Source organism: Tinamus guttatus, unplaced genomic scaffold, assembly GCF_059628265.1.
Source record: "Tinamus guttatus ecotype Peru unplaced genomic scaffold, ASM5962826v1 Tinamus_guttatus_pri_ptg000115l, whole genome shotgun sequence".
In the NCBI taxonomy this organism is placed as follows: Eukaryota; Metazoa; Chordata; class Aves; order Tinamiformes; family Tinamidae; genus Tinamus; species Tinamus guttatus.
The window spans coordinates 10,789,633-10,803,076 of NW_028288649.1; the positions used below are offsets into that span (position 1 = coordinate 10,789,633).

The 13,444-nt window shown below is 36.6% G+C and overlaps 1 protein-coding gene across 1 annotated transcript in view; it reads left to right on the forward strand.

Moving 5' to 3' along the window:
• Positions 1-13,444, forward strand: part of TBC1D5 (TBC1 domain family member 5) — a 265,333-nt gene that overhangs the window by 203,254 nt on the left and 48,635 nt on the right. Inside the window, exon 15 of the mRNA XM_088521207.1 lies at positions 10,743-10,828. Coding sequence (XP_088377333.1) covers positions 10,743-10,828 — 86 coding nt within the window. The remainder of the gene's footprint in view (positions 1-10,742; positions 10,829-13,444) is intronic.

Here is a 13,444-nt window from a genome sequence, read left to right on the forward strand (position 1 = left end):
GGTATCAAAAGTATGAATCTGTGAAATGAGAAGGGAAGGCAGTGATTTTTCTGTATACCCAAATGCACTGATTGTAGGTATGTCTCTGAATTTAATATGCCATGAGTGGCAAATTTTCATCATTTTTTTACTTATCAAAACCATTGAGCACTGTTAATTTTCAAAGCAAAATCTGTGAAAGGAAGAAGTAGAGATATGGAAGGAGGGCAGTGGAAAAACAGAAAGTGATTAAAAAAACATAGTTCTAACTAAAGTTGTTCAAATAAAAAAAAAATTAAAAAACCCAATTAGAAACAAAAGTCATAGAAAATGTGAACATATTGTGTTCCTTAAATAACCAGATGTTCTTTCCCTCCTGAAGGCAGCCAGGGCTAGGAATAAAAGGTTTAAAACTATTGTTTTAAGTTAGCTGTGAATTCTGCAAATCTGTTTTCACCCTTTAGCAAATAAAATTCTAATACAGCAGCATAAGCAAAGTAATTTTCATCTTTGGGTGTTCTTGTCTGTACGTTGTGCGTTGAAGTGTTAACCTTATCTCAATGACTTATTACAAAAACTGAAGCACCACATAGACTATTACTATTTTACACTGCATGCGAAGAACCTAGCGGCCATCCTTTGTCTGCGAGCCTGTTGTATTTATTCTTAGTATTTTTTGCAAAATAAGTTTGCATTGGGGTACTTGCTGAGCAAATTAGTTGGGAATTGAATTCCTTGGAGACAAGAGTGATAATGAACCATCCATTAAAAAGAAAAAGGAAAGAAAGGGTATTTGGTCAATGCAAATTAAGCTTTTTAGTTAAATTAATAATATTCAAGTTATTGCTACTGATGATATTTTTCAGCTCTCTATTTTAAGTTGTCTGATAATATTGAAAATGGCTGTATAATGGTGTTAAGTTGTAACTACATCCATGCTGAAGTATACACAACATTTCAGAGGCACCCCATTAAAGTCAGTCATGACTGAAATTACACAGTTTGCTGTAGGAATTAAGCAACAGTTAAGGCTGTGAGCTCTCCTGTATCGATCAGCTGGAGAAATCTGCATCCCAGCTTTCAACACTTCCCACAACATGTGACAAGGGCAGGGAGGTTGCAGTGAGATTTTGGGCCAAGCAGCTCGTTGTGGGTGTTTGGATCCAAACCACCTCCTGCCAGGGCTGCCTCCTCGTGCACTCACAGCCAGCTTGTCAGGCCCCAAACACTCTTTAGTCACATTTTTCCCCAATGCAGCGGCAGCCCGTGCCTGACCCTCGTCAAGAGAGGGGCCATCGCGGAGCGGCCTTTGCAAGCCGTGCCACGCTGTGCTGCTCTGCGTGGCTGCGTTGCCTTCCTCAGGTGCATGGCTGCATGCAATCTGCCATTAATTGCCTCGCTGTAAGGAGCACGGGGCAGCCAGCGAGGCGTTGGGAGGAGCTGCCAGGAGCTCGTTAGCTTGGTCCCACTCAGGGGAGTATTGGGTGAGGTGGTGAGCCCAGTTCTTCAGAGGGGCTAAAGCTGCTGACATCCCTTTCCCCTAATAAGTGTATGGGTTTTGGTTTTTGTTTGTTTGTTTTAAAAGTTCTCAGAATGTGACCAGTTTTTAATTTGTGGCACATGTAGTATTTTTATGTGGAAAAATTCCACATTAAGTAATTTCTTAGGGTGTATTAAAAGCAGCTAAGGGGTGCCCTCATGGGCCTAGCAGTCAGTTAGCCAGCCTGGCCATGTCAGTGTGTTATGACCTTTCGAGGAAGGGAGGAAGGGAGGAATCAGGGAGGTGACTGATGAAGGAAATGAGGAAGGTTTGTTGGAAAAGCTAAGAAATATGTGAGACTCTCCTTGTCTGTGTAGGGAACAGCAACTAGTAGAGACCAAAAAGAAATGCATTTCCCTTCTGTGATTTAGTGGTCCCTGACAAAGCCCTCTAGTTTTGCATCCGTGTTCAGTTCCTGGTAGTAAACTGAAGCATTTGGATCATCGTGACTTCCAAGCTCACAAGTGTAATAAGGTTAGATGTAATCTAAATATCTCAGTTTAAATAAATAGAAGGGTTTTTTTCTTAAATTGATGCCAGACTTTTTAACTTGGACTATACAATTAAGGCTTGCATATATTTTGCATATAGAAATATGTTATTAGCTTGTTTTTTTTATATTAGTGTTCTTGAAATCAGAATTTTTTTTTACAAGAAAAGAGACCCTATTTTCTCTTTAAGAATTACTGTTTTATATTTTTTTCTGGTTTTCATTAATACAATAAGCTATGACAGGCAGCTGTGAGTTTAATGATAAATTACCTGGAATAAGCATGTTGCTATAGTGCCACATAAAAATAGTACACATGCCACAAATTAAAAATCCTCTTCCCCTTTTTTACCTTTGTTTCAAAACCTACCACTTCCCTAAAGCATCTCTTATGTCATATGTAAAAGTCCTTAAAAAGTGGTTCACTAGCCAGCTAGTTAAGTCTTACCAAAATCAGGCCTCCTTTCCAGTCCTTCTTGTTTCTCAAGATCACATGTATCACTGTAGCCCTCTAACTAATACTAGTAAATAATAGCGTTGTAAAGAATAGCAAGTAACGTGTCCGCTCTTCACTAAACAGTGAAGACAGCTACTTGCTGACAGCTGGAGTCAGAATTGCAAACATTAAAGTAAAAAAAAAAAAAAAAGAGAGAGAGAGAGAGACTATTATGCTGTGTTGATCAGCATCCCTATTTAATATCCATTGGAAATTCATGTGCTCTGTCATGAGAGACAGGTATTTTTGAGAGGCAAGATGGAAGAGAGAATATTTTTAGAAACTGAAATTTTCAACTGCTCTTTCTCTTTAAGTAAGGTGATGTCCTTAGTAGTACAAGTAAGAGCAATCTGATTGCATTTGATGTTGAAGTAAAAGGAGAGGAGAAAAAAAAAGGGGGCGGGGGAAGGAGCACTTTTAGCTAATTGCTTTAGCCACCAGTAAAATTTACTGCATGTGGATTTGTTCAGGAGTGATTTGTTTATTTATGTGTAAAAAAGTCATTTAAAACTACTGACCTTCTCCTAAAGAGTAATAGTATTACGTATAAAATTACAGTAATAAAATGTATTTAATGGTGTTAAAACGAGGTGATTACGGTTCTTCTTGTGTGCAACCTGACAATTCAATTAATCATTCCTGATATGCAAGATAATTTTTCAAAAGAAAGCCCTTAAAATACATAACTTTTGATTAGGTAGAATAAAGTGTTTTATTTCCATCATAATTTATTTATTTGACAAAGATTAGCAAAACAAAAACTGTATATAAAATTGTATTCTAAACTTTTCAGTAATATATGAAAGATTAGATACTGAATTGTATCCAGGTCTGTTGCAATGGAATTCAAGTTCAGTCTCTTCTGATAGAAGTATAGATATGCTACTGGTATATTGGCATGTTTCCATAGTAAGTATTACTGTGGAAGTAGTAAGTATTAATAAGTATTAAAATTGTTAATGGCAAGTAATAGTAAGTACTAACTTGTTGTATAGAAAAGGCATTTGAGGAAATTTGTTTGTATTTTGGCATGTTGTACTATGTGCATGTGGCTCTACCCCACTCGGGGACTGTTTTTAAGTGTTTTATGTAGCACATAATTTGCCAAACATAAAGGTTTTTTTTGTTTTTTGTTTTTGTTTTTTTTCCAGGTAGCAGGAGTAATCTAAATAACTTTAAAATGTTCTTTTTTTTCACTGATATATGAAATTTATGTACAAACGTGTATCTGGAGAAGATACAACATTGCAAGTGCAGTTACAAGAATTTTACCGGTGTAAGCTTAGGATAGCTGCATTACTCTCAAAGCCATCCGTGAGTTATGCAGGTTGTCCAAAACGAGTGCCAATAAAACCATAATGTGGTGGCTTTTCTGTACATAAAGATGTCATATTTTAAATCTCGTCATTTGGAACATTCCTGGGTTTAAAGCAAGCCTTGCTGTGCGTGCCATTCAAACGCCTCGATTTCTCCTCTCCACTGTAGTAAAACTCCTGCTCCGAACTGTGCAGGGCTGCAAGATGCCAGAGTGTAAATCTGTCACGGGGTAGGGCTGAGCACTGTCAGATTTATACCTCACTATTTAGTTAATTTACTTCTTAACACCAAGAGTTCAGCTGAAAAATAGATGACCAAATTAAGAGGCAGTTTTAAAAGGTACTTAAGCGATTCTGTTTTAAGTTGGGGGCTTTACGCAGGTTATGAACTTGCACGTAACCAGATTGGAGTCTTTTTGTCTGGAATATCAATGACAGCTGATGGGATATGATTTGATCTACCTGTTAAAATGCAGGATAGTGTAAAACTATAAATGAAGAAAAGGCTTTCCAATTAGTTAGGACGAGGAGCCAAAATACACAACTAGAAATTTCTTTCATTCAAGTCACTGAAGTGTTTATAAACCTCAGTTGGCACTTTTTCATTTCTTTGTCTCTTGTCATGGAATGCCCATGTGGGAGAAGAAATATGTGTATAAAGTTAAAAACAGACCCTAACGCACGGTATTTAAAATATCTCCCTGGTATCTGAGATTTCTAGTTGCCAGGGGAATAAAGGATTGCCACAAAACAAAACTGGAGATAATTTATTTCAGCTTGATCGGAGTTTGGGGGTTTCTTCTTGCCTTGACCCAATTAACTGAATATTCCTTCCTTTTAAATTCTTTCTGGGATTTTTTTCTTTTTGTTTCAGAAAAATAGATCTTCCTAGTTTTCCTTACAACCAATTAAACATGGTAATTCTTCATGCCGTTATTGCATTGTAAATAACAAGTTCTGCGATTGAGACCCACAGCATCTTTCTGAAAAACGTAAACAGGAAGTATTATTCCCAGTTTGGGGATTATGGTGTTTCTTTGCCAAAGCCAGTATTAGCGTACAGATCTCCTGACTCCTGTGATTAAAGGAAGTTCTTTATTAGTTCTGTGCATGATACTTCTTGTGTTGTTGCGCTGCTCTCACATGGAGGATTGATACATGCAAGCTATCAACCTATGTATCGAATAATCTTTTACTACTGGCACCAAATCACATGGATATCAGCAATGTTCTGTCCCCTTATGTCTCATAATTTGCCTTCTTTGCAATAAGTATTTCACAGCGTGGTTTGTAGGTGGATGAAAATACCTTTCGTGCCGCAGTCAGGGCACGTGGTTTTGCAGAACAAATAACTAGGGAGGAGAAAAGTTAGAAGGTGAAAGGAGAGCGTCGTTTTGGGAGTGGCCTTTGCTTTGGGTGCTGCAGAGTTTGGGTGGGTTGTTTATTTTGTGTGCAAAATATTTTGAAATGTTTAGGTAATGTTAAGCCGTTGTTTATACTATATAAGTCTAGTTGTAGAGTGGAGACAGCTTCTTGGATACCTGACAAAAGAGTAAAGAGAAGAAAGGTTAAATTCTCTGTGCAATTAAGCTATTGGGTAGTCATTAATGTGCACTTCATATTAATTATTAGTGCTTAATAAAAAAAAAAAAAACTGCTGCTGAACTCAATTAAGTGTACTTCTCATCCACATTTGAGTTATATTTCAGCTGTGTTCCGGGTACAAATTTTGCTCTATTTGCATCATCTTTTTTGAAGAAAAGTGTATGTGATGTAGAAAATAAACCCTTGCAAACCTCCTAATTATTAGGGAATATAGGATAGTATATTTCTCCAATTCTACTTAGAGGCAAATGAAAGCAAAAAATGGCATTGTAATATAAAAATATCTTAGGCTTTAGAATAATTATGATAAATCTAATACTGCTTTGTCAACAAAGAGGGGGATATTATAGTAACCTACCTCCTTAGGGGGGAAAAAAAAAAAAAAGTGTTTAAATAAAAAGAACAATAGTGCATCCTTATTATTTCCTTTTTTGATTTGTAATTCAGCCTGTTCTTTGTTCTGGGCTTACAATGTACTTTTTTTTAAAATTTTAGATTATATATTTGGCAGCACTTTTTAATATTAAAAAAGAAAAAAAAAGAAAAAGCCTAATTTAAAAAATCCTGTTTGGCACTATGAGATCATTATTTTAATGAGAATATTGCTGTGTGTATGTCTAATTCACTGTCTGGTTTGTTTGCTTTTCCTCCATTGCTTTTACGTTATCTAGTTTCAGATACAATCTACTAAGCAGAGTATTATTTTAGCAGTTGAGGTTTTCCCACCTGTCTACCCTAAAACACCTGCAACATATGTTTGTGTAACCCTGCAACGCTTTGCGTTTTGGGCCTTGAGAAATTCCCCCAGAGCTTTTTGCTTGTAAACAGCTGAGCAATTCATTTCTCTAATGACGAGCGCTTTTTCCCTTGGCATTGAAGCAATAGCATGTTCACTAAAATAAGTCTCATCTTTCATCAGATGTCCTGAAAATCTTTTTTTACTGTAGTCACTTACTCTGAACCTCCAGCTATTGTGCAAAATGTTACTTGATTTTTTTTTCTGATCATGTACAAAGAAAGGATAGAGAAAATAGGATGAAGAATAAAAAAGTGTTTTACAGATTCCCCGCCAGCACCCACAAGTAAACTTTTACAAACAGTGTATTCCAACGGTGAAAGAGGACATTGCAGCAGTAACCTGGTTTTCCTGATTTACCGAAACACCCGTTCTGTGGCTGGTGTCACAGGGCCTTGCTTTGCTCATCGCAGCAGCTCCGTCCGTAACTGCATGCAGACGATCTCTGGAAGCCGGGCAGGGGAAGGGCGGCCTTTCTTCCCCCTCCGTTTTTTGTTTGTTTTTTTTTTTTTTTTTTTTTTTTTTCTTCTTCCCCTCAGTGACTTAGTTCAGGACAGAAACGTCCCTCTTGCCCCTCTCCCCGTGCAGTCCGTGTGCGTGGGCAACATGGCCGGCACGCCGGATTTTCCGCAGTCATCCGGAGTTGCAGCAACCCCGTGTTTCGCTGCGTGCGAAGTTGTGCTGGAGGATGTAACCGCGGGAGCAGGGACCTTTCCTGTTGGGAATGCACGGAGGTTCCCAGCAGCTTGTGCAAGCTGAGCACAGGCAGCCTTGGGGGAGACTCGGTTCCCTACTCGGGAAGAGAGGGAGGGAAGAGAAAGTGCCTGGGAATTCCCAGCATGGGAACTGGAGCAAGGAAATGGGGTCATGACCGAGAACAGAGAGGGATGACAGGGTTAAAGGACGCTTGCAGGCAGACACATGGGTTTTTTTTTTTAAATCCAACTACACAGTGTAAATGAGGGGACTTAGCAGGTTTCTCTCGTTTAAAATGAGGACGGATGGGGGAATCTTTTATTCAAGGCCAGGGCGGGGCTCAGAAGCCGAAAACCTTAAGAGAAACCTGAAGCATTTCAAGCCTCTCTGCTACATGGGCTGCAGCTGGTGTGCAGAGACAGAAGTCCCAGCGGTTTCTACAGGTGCCTCTATGGCTGTATTTAGTAGGTCGTCCTTTCAGAAGTACCAGTTTGAAACTAAGCTCATGCTAGGTAAATATATCAGAATAGAGGCATAACTGTAAAACCAGCAGACTCGTTAGTACAAAATGAATGTGAGGAAGAGGGGTGTATGATACAGACATGGACAGCTTTTCTGTCTGGTTTCTGTGTCCTGTTTCTTTGGAAGCTATATATATATATATATATATATTAATCCATTTAATGCCCTGAAGCAATTTAGTAGGGGCACTCAGCAAGCTACTGATTTGAAGAGTTGATTTCACGGTCATGAACAACAACGCTTTCCTTTTAAAAGAAAAGATTTTTGTCTGAGGTAGTAGTCAAAATACTCAGATAAATTGAACAAAATAGGGAAAACTTCGCTAGCCTAAGGAATTAAAACAGAAATAGAATCTAAATCACACTGTGTAGAAAAGAAGTATGGCTACTTTGAATATTTTAAACAGCACAGCTATGTTTTTGCTTTAAACCAAATGTATTTGATCTTCTCTCCTAATGGATGGAACATATAGTACAAGGGAGAGTTGAAAGCGGATGCGTAGGGAGAGGAATTAGTTCAAAGTTGATAGGGCAGAGACTTTGTGACTGTATAAGTTTTCCTTTATGCTTCTTATATATAACTTATTGAAAGGGTTAAAAGCAGTATAAAAGATAAAGAGCGTTTTATCATAATGATGTAAACAAACTGTATTTTTTGCTTTCTGAAGTGCAGCTTTCAGGAATATTTGATATTTCGTTGATACTGCTTTGTAGATACTTGCCTCCTAACATATGTAGCCATTTTCTTTAATAGAATTTTCTGAAAGGATATCTTTGTAGAGTTGCTAGAGGATTTCCAGCCATAACCATTGGTATTTACTGTCTTGCAGTTCTGATGTTGTTTTTTCAACATTATTTTTTTCCGAGGGCTTTTTTTTTCACTGCATGTAATAGTACTTTAAACTGCTGCTTCCTTTGATACCTTTAAACCTCATAGGAATTTAAATAGGCCCCTGTGAAAGTAGTGCTTGAGCCTCATTCATACGTTCAAGTTAGATCATTATTCCTATTAATGGCTTTAAGTGCTTAGATAGTAGATCAGCTTTTCATGTCTTGAATTGCTTGTCATTTCTGCATAAATACATTTCAAAAAACCGTTCCAGAAGATCTTTTCCTCCTTTATTTTTTTTCAGAAGCAAAGTGTAATCATACTATTGGTTTGGTGGTTGGTGGAAAAGAAATTCCATTGTTTTTTCTAAGATTAAAATATATACTGAGTTATTGGAAACTGTTTGTGAAGCTGAGCTAGCCACCGTTCAAGCGATTTTTTCAAGGGCTGCTCTGTGAATTAGAAGCAGCAGCTGTTTTAACCTTCGCTTGTTCTGGTGGCTTGTTGAAATGGTCATCGAGTCACATATGCAAAAAGTTATTCAGTTCATGAGAGGAGAGTTGCACTGTTTAGTTACTTGAAGAGTGGCCGCAGAGCCATCGGTTATCCTCCTCACGTCAGTTTGGATTTGATTATCATAGAAATGCATTGAATTACCAAACTGGAGCAATAGTAACTAAAGCTGATTCATTGTTATTGCTGTCAGTTGATGAGGACTGACTTATAAGCCATCTGAATGGGTAGAGTTATGCAAATATTGTTTTTATAACAAGAGAAGAAAAATGTACAGCGGCCATTGCTATGTGGGTGGCAGAACAGATGAGAATTTCTTTAATGCTTGTCTAATAGCTTTTAGTTGTTGTTTCATTTCTTTTCAGGAACATTACAAACAGGATATCTTTAAAATATGTTTAATGTCTTTCCAAAGAAAGGAAATGAGGCATTTCATACCAGATTAAGTCTGACAACATGAAAGATCTGGAAATTCCCTGCTTAAGTTTGACCCCAGAGACCATCCTTGGCCTTTGGTATCTCCAGTCTCTTCAAATCTTCCTCTCTCTTTTGTGCATATGCAATATTTTGGTCATTAAAATGCAAACTCTACCTTGTCCTCCAAAAAATCAGGAAGTTTAGCAAGGAAGGAGGGTTTACAGCAATTCCTCAAAAATCAGAGAATAAAGTGTGGATGCCTTAGTCCATCTTGCAATTTGGAGTGAAAAGATAGAACACATGAAAGTGAAAAAGAGCTTAAGAATGAACACATCAAAACCAGAATATCTTTCATCTGTGAACAACCATTTCAGAAAGCTTATTGTGTAGTTCATTAAAACTCCACTTTCAACAGGACTGAAGAAAGCATATCAGAGCACAAGGTGTATTAGCTAATAAACCTTTAAGCAAATATTTGAAAACCATTTAGAGATCTTTTATACAATACCTCTGATTATTACACAGAAAAGCTGAGGAGTATTTATCATTTTCCTTTTCCTTACACTAGAAATGGATTCTTTTAAACCATTGCTCTTTGTAAATGTGAATATAAATATATGTATTCATATATATAGACCTTTCTATAGCTCTTTATTACTTTAGTTCAATCCATATGCTTTTTTTTTTACTTTAAAAATATTTTCCTAAAATTTTCTATTTGCCAATAATGTCCTTCATGGTTCGTAAAGGAAATCAAATATCTTTAAACATTACTGTGCTATACATGTAATCCATCTTTGATGGAATTTCAGATCCAAAAGAGATGATTTCAGTACTACTGCAGGCAATGTGCTTAAATGAAATAGTTTCTCTGTGGCAAAGGTGAAGATTAATAAACAGTTTTACATTTCAGTATTAATTATATGTATTATATTACATGAGAGCAGCTCTCTATTCGGGGCCTCTGCTTTTAGCAGGGTGAAATTTAGCCAGAAGGAAGGTTCCATGTGCCATCTAGTGGTTGTGTGTAGGTTGTTTGGCTCGATAAGTTACTCTTTGCTTTACCAAGACTTAAACCTGCGTGCATTTTAAACTGTAAGCTAAGCTAGTAAGTTGGTCCTTATTATTATCTTTTCTTTTAAAAACATCTCTTTGAAGTTTGAAGGTGGTAAAAATCTGTGTCTGAGTTAAAGGAAGAGCAAAACGAGATCTGGATCTGAACTTGCCTGTAAATTATAAATCTAATTGGAAGCATCATCCATTGCATTCAACAGTCTAATCTCGATATGGAGGAACACTAACTAATTTCTGTAAGCATGGAGTAGACTAAATGCCTTGGTATTACTTCAAGACTTCACTTATATAGTTATATTACTGTCTTTAGAAACTACAGTCCTGGGGATTTTTTTTTTTTTAAACTATGTATCTTCAGTAATAAAAATTCTTTTACTCTTTGCTCTAAGTTGTTTCAGAACGCTCCAGCAAGGTATTTGAGTGTGTGTGTGCATATATATATTTAATTCCAACACTTTCTTTTTATTTAGAAAAATCCAAGGCCAGTGACACACCAGTTCCAACAGAATTTAGACTATTACAAAGCACGTGGAGCAGACTTGATGAATAAAACCCGGTAAGCTATTTCTGAATATGCTTTTATTGAACTAAAACTTTGCTTAAACAAGATATTCATTGCTGCAAACAAGAATTATATAGCCAGCGTTAAAAACACAATGTTTGATGTGTGAAATTTATTTTGATTCTTCACCTGTTATTACATGATGAATAAAGGCTGCAGAGGTAGTGCTATATTCAGCATGAGATATTTTTCCTAGTTTACTTATACACAGCGATGAATATGGTAAAGGCAGGGGATACTAAACTACTTCTCATGCTACCTCTAATTTCAGTCTGCAGTATCAGTTCACTAGAACTTTTGTAAGTAAGATAAAACAAATATGCATCTGTTTTGCACTAATTTTTATTATGCCTTTTTGCAACATTCATCCCTTCCTTTAGAAATGGCTTGTACCAATGCTGTTTAAATTCCTTCTCACGTTAATTTAAGCTGTTAGTAGCTGGCCTGGAGGTGCCTGAGCACTGCCGGGATGGCCACGGTGTCAGTGCCATTTGCTAGCGACTGTTGCTTCCTGGCTGCAGGTGAGTACAACACGACACAACACAACACCTGGCTTCAGCTGGTGCAGCAACAGTCAACAACGGGTGTCCAGGACCACTCGTGACACCCAGTCATATCTTGTGTGCACTGATTTGCAGGAGCTCTCTGACTCTGAGATCCCTGTGCCTCTGTCAAATACAGTTCAAATCAGCTGTATTTAAAATCGGTTAAAACTAAAACTGAGTCAAAAAGCCTCTAAAAGTAGAATAAGGGGCAGAAATAAATATGTAAAACAATTACTGTAAAAGCTTCTTTTTTCTTAGGAAAATCAATATTTAAAGTTGAGAGGGTTGTGGCAAAAAGCACTGAATTCTATTGCATTCATTTAAGATCATGTTTTTTTAAAAAAAAAATATTCAAAATCATAAGAAAACTGATCCTAAAACCTTTTTAAAAGCGAAGAATAATTTATTTGAAAATGTTACAAGAAACAGTGCAAGGATTTTAAAAGAGCAAAAACACATGAAGCACAAAAAAAAGAATCACACGTGCTGAAAACTTCAGTTCTAAGGGAAAAGTTGGCCTCCAGATCTAAGCAAGAAGGTTAGTTCAGCACACACACATACAGAGGATACTCACCAGAGAGAAAGGGAAGTTCTATAGAGCATTCAGATTGCGGAATAACTAGGAAAAAATCTCAACCCAGGAACATTTAGGGTAGGTCAAATGTTGTGAATCTGTTTAAGATTGTACAAAACAGAGAATTGGAAAATATAACATTAGGAAATGCTTCTGTAGTGAGCAGTGAGGTGGATTAGATAACCTCCTAAGTTTTTTTATCTTTAATTTCACAGACTCAGTAATGCATTTAGAATATCTTCACAAATCCCTTAATATGTACTGCTTATCTTATCACTTTTATAGAAGTTTTTAATCTGTCGTGTTCATAAATTTGTCTCTCATAATGGCTACTGAAGAGAAAATGGCTTTGAATAAGCCTTGCTTAAAACAAAACGTTTTCATCTTAGCAGAAGACTGCAGAGATTGAATCATCTTGCAGCTAGTTTAAAAATACACCATTCATAGTCAAGGTCAATGATGCTTATTGTGATGAAACAAAATTGTTTGCTTCATAGATGGAATTCGCATCTCCTTGATATTCATATTTTTAAATAGATGCCTTACTTTTAAATGCATCTGCTGATAACTCTACAACATAATCAATCAGCATTTTTCTTGTAATTGTTGTGCATGTCTAGTACATTTAGATGGCTAAAATATAGACATTGATCCATATTTAATGGCTCAAATCATCCTTTGCATTAATATCAGACATTCACATGGTGAGAAATAGATACATGATTCTTCAATGAAATATGTACAGTGTTCTTCAAATGAACCTTCAGTTTCGTTTTAACATACTTTTTCCAGAGATCTAGCACTCTGAAGCAGCGATGTAGAATGAATCACAGAATGAATTAAAGACCTTTTTTTTCTTGTCAAGAAATTTAGATAGCATCATTATTTATTTTTTAGGTATGTGCCTGCATTTTGAACTGACCATTAGCAGTGTCACTTCATAGTAGCACCAAATCACATCTTAGTTCTCAATTTTGATACAGTATTGTCTATTATTCCTGAAAGTTTTATTAAATCCATACTTTGGACATATAGCCTAGAAAATATTTTTGGTGTTCATTTTTCTGTGAAGTATCTCAGAAAGTCTCTTTTCAACTACCCAAAAATACAAATAAATTAACATCTTGAGAGTCTTTATATATTTTAAAACAACAAATAAAAATGTAGAAGGCAAAGTAATACTTTTTATTAAGTAAACATATTAAAAAAAAAAAAACATTGTGCATACATACCTAGATTTTGACCTAGGGCTTCCATATCTTAAAGCTTTCATGTAGTCAACATTTTATTCTATTCTGTGTACTTCATGTATCTGTAGGCCATCATGTTTCCAATGATGCTGTTGACCCAAAGCATCCAGGGGCTTTGCTGCTGGCTTTGATAGGCTGCAGTAAATGTTGTGTTTTGTGCTTCTTTTTGTTGACTGTCAAACACTCCAGCTGTGGGGGCAACACAAACCCAGGACATAATGTGTAACCCATTAGCCTCCTT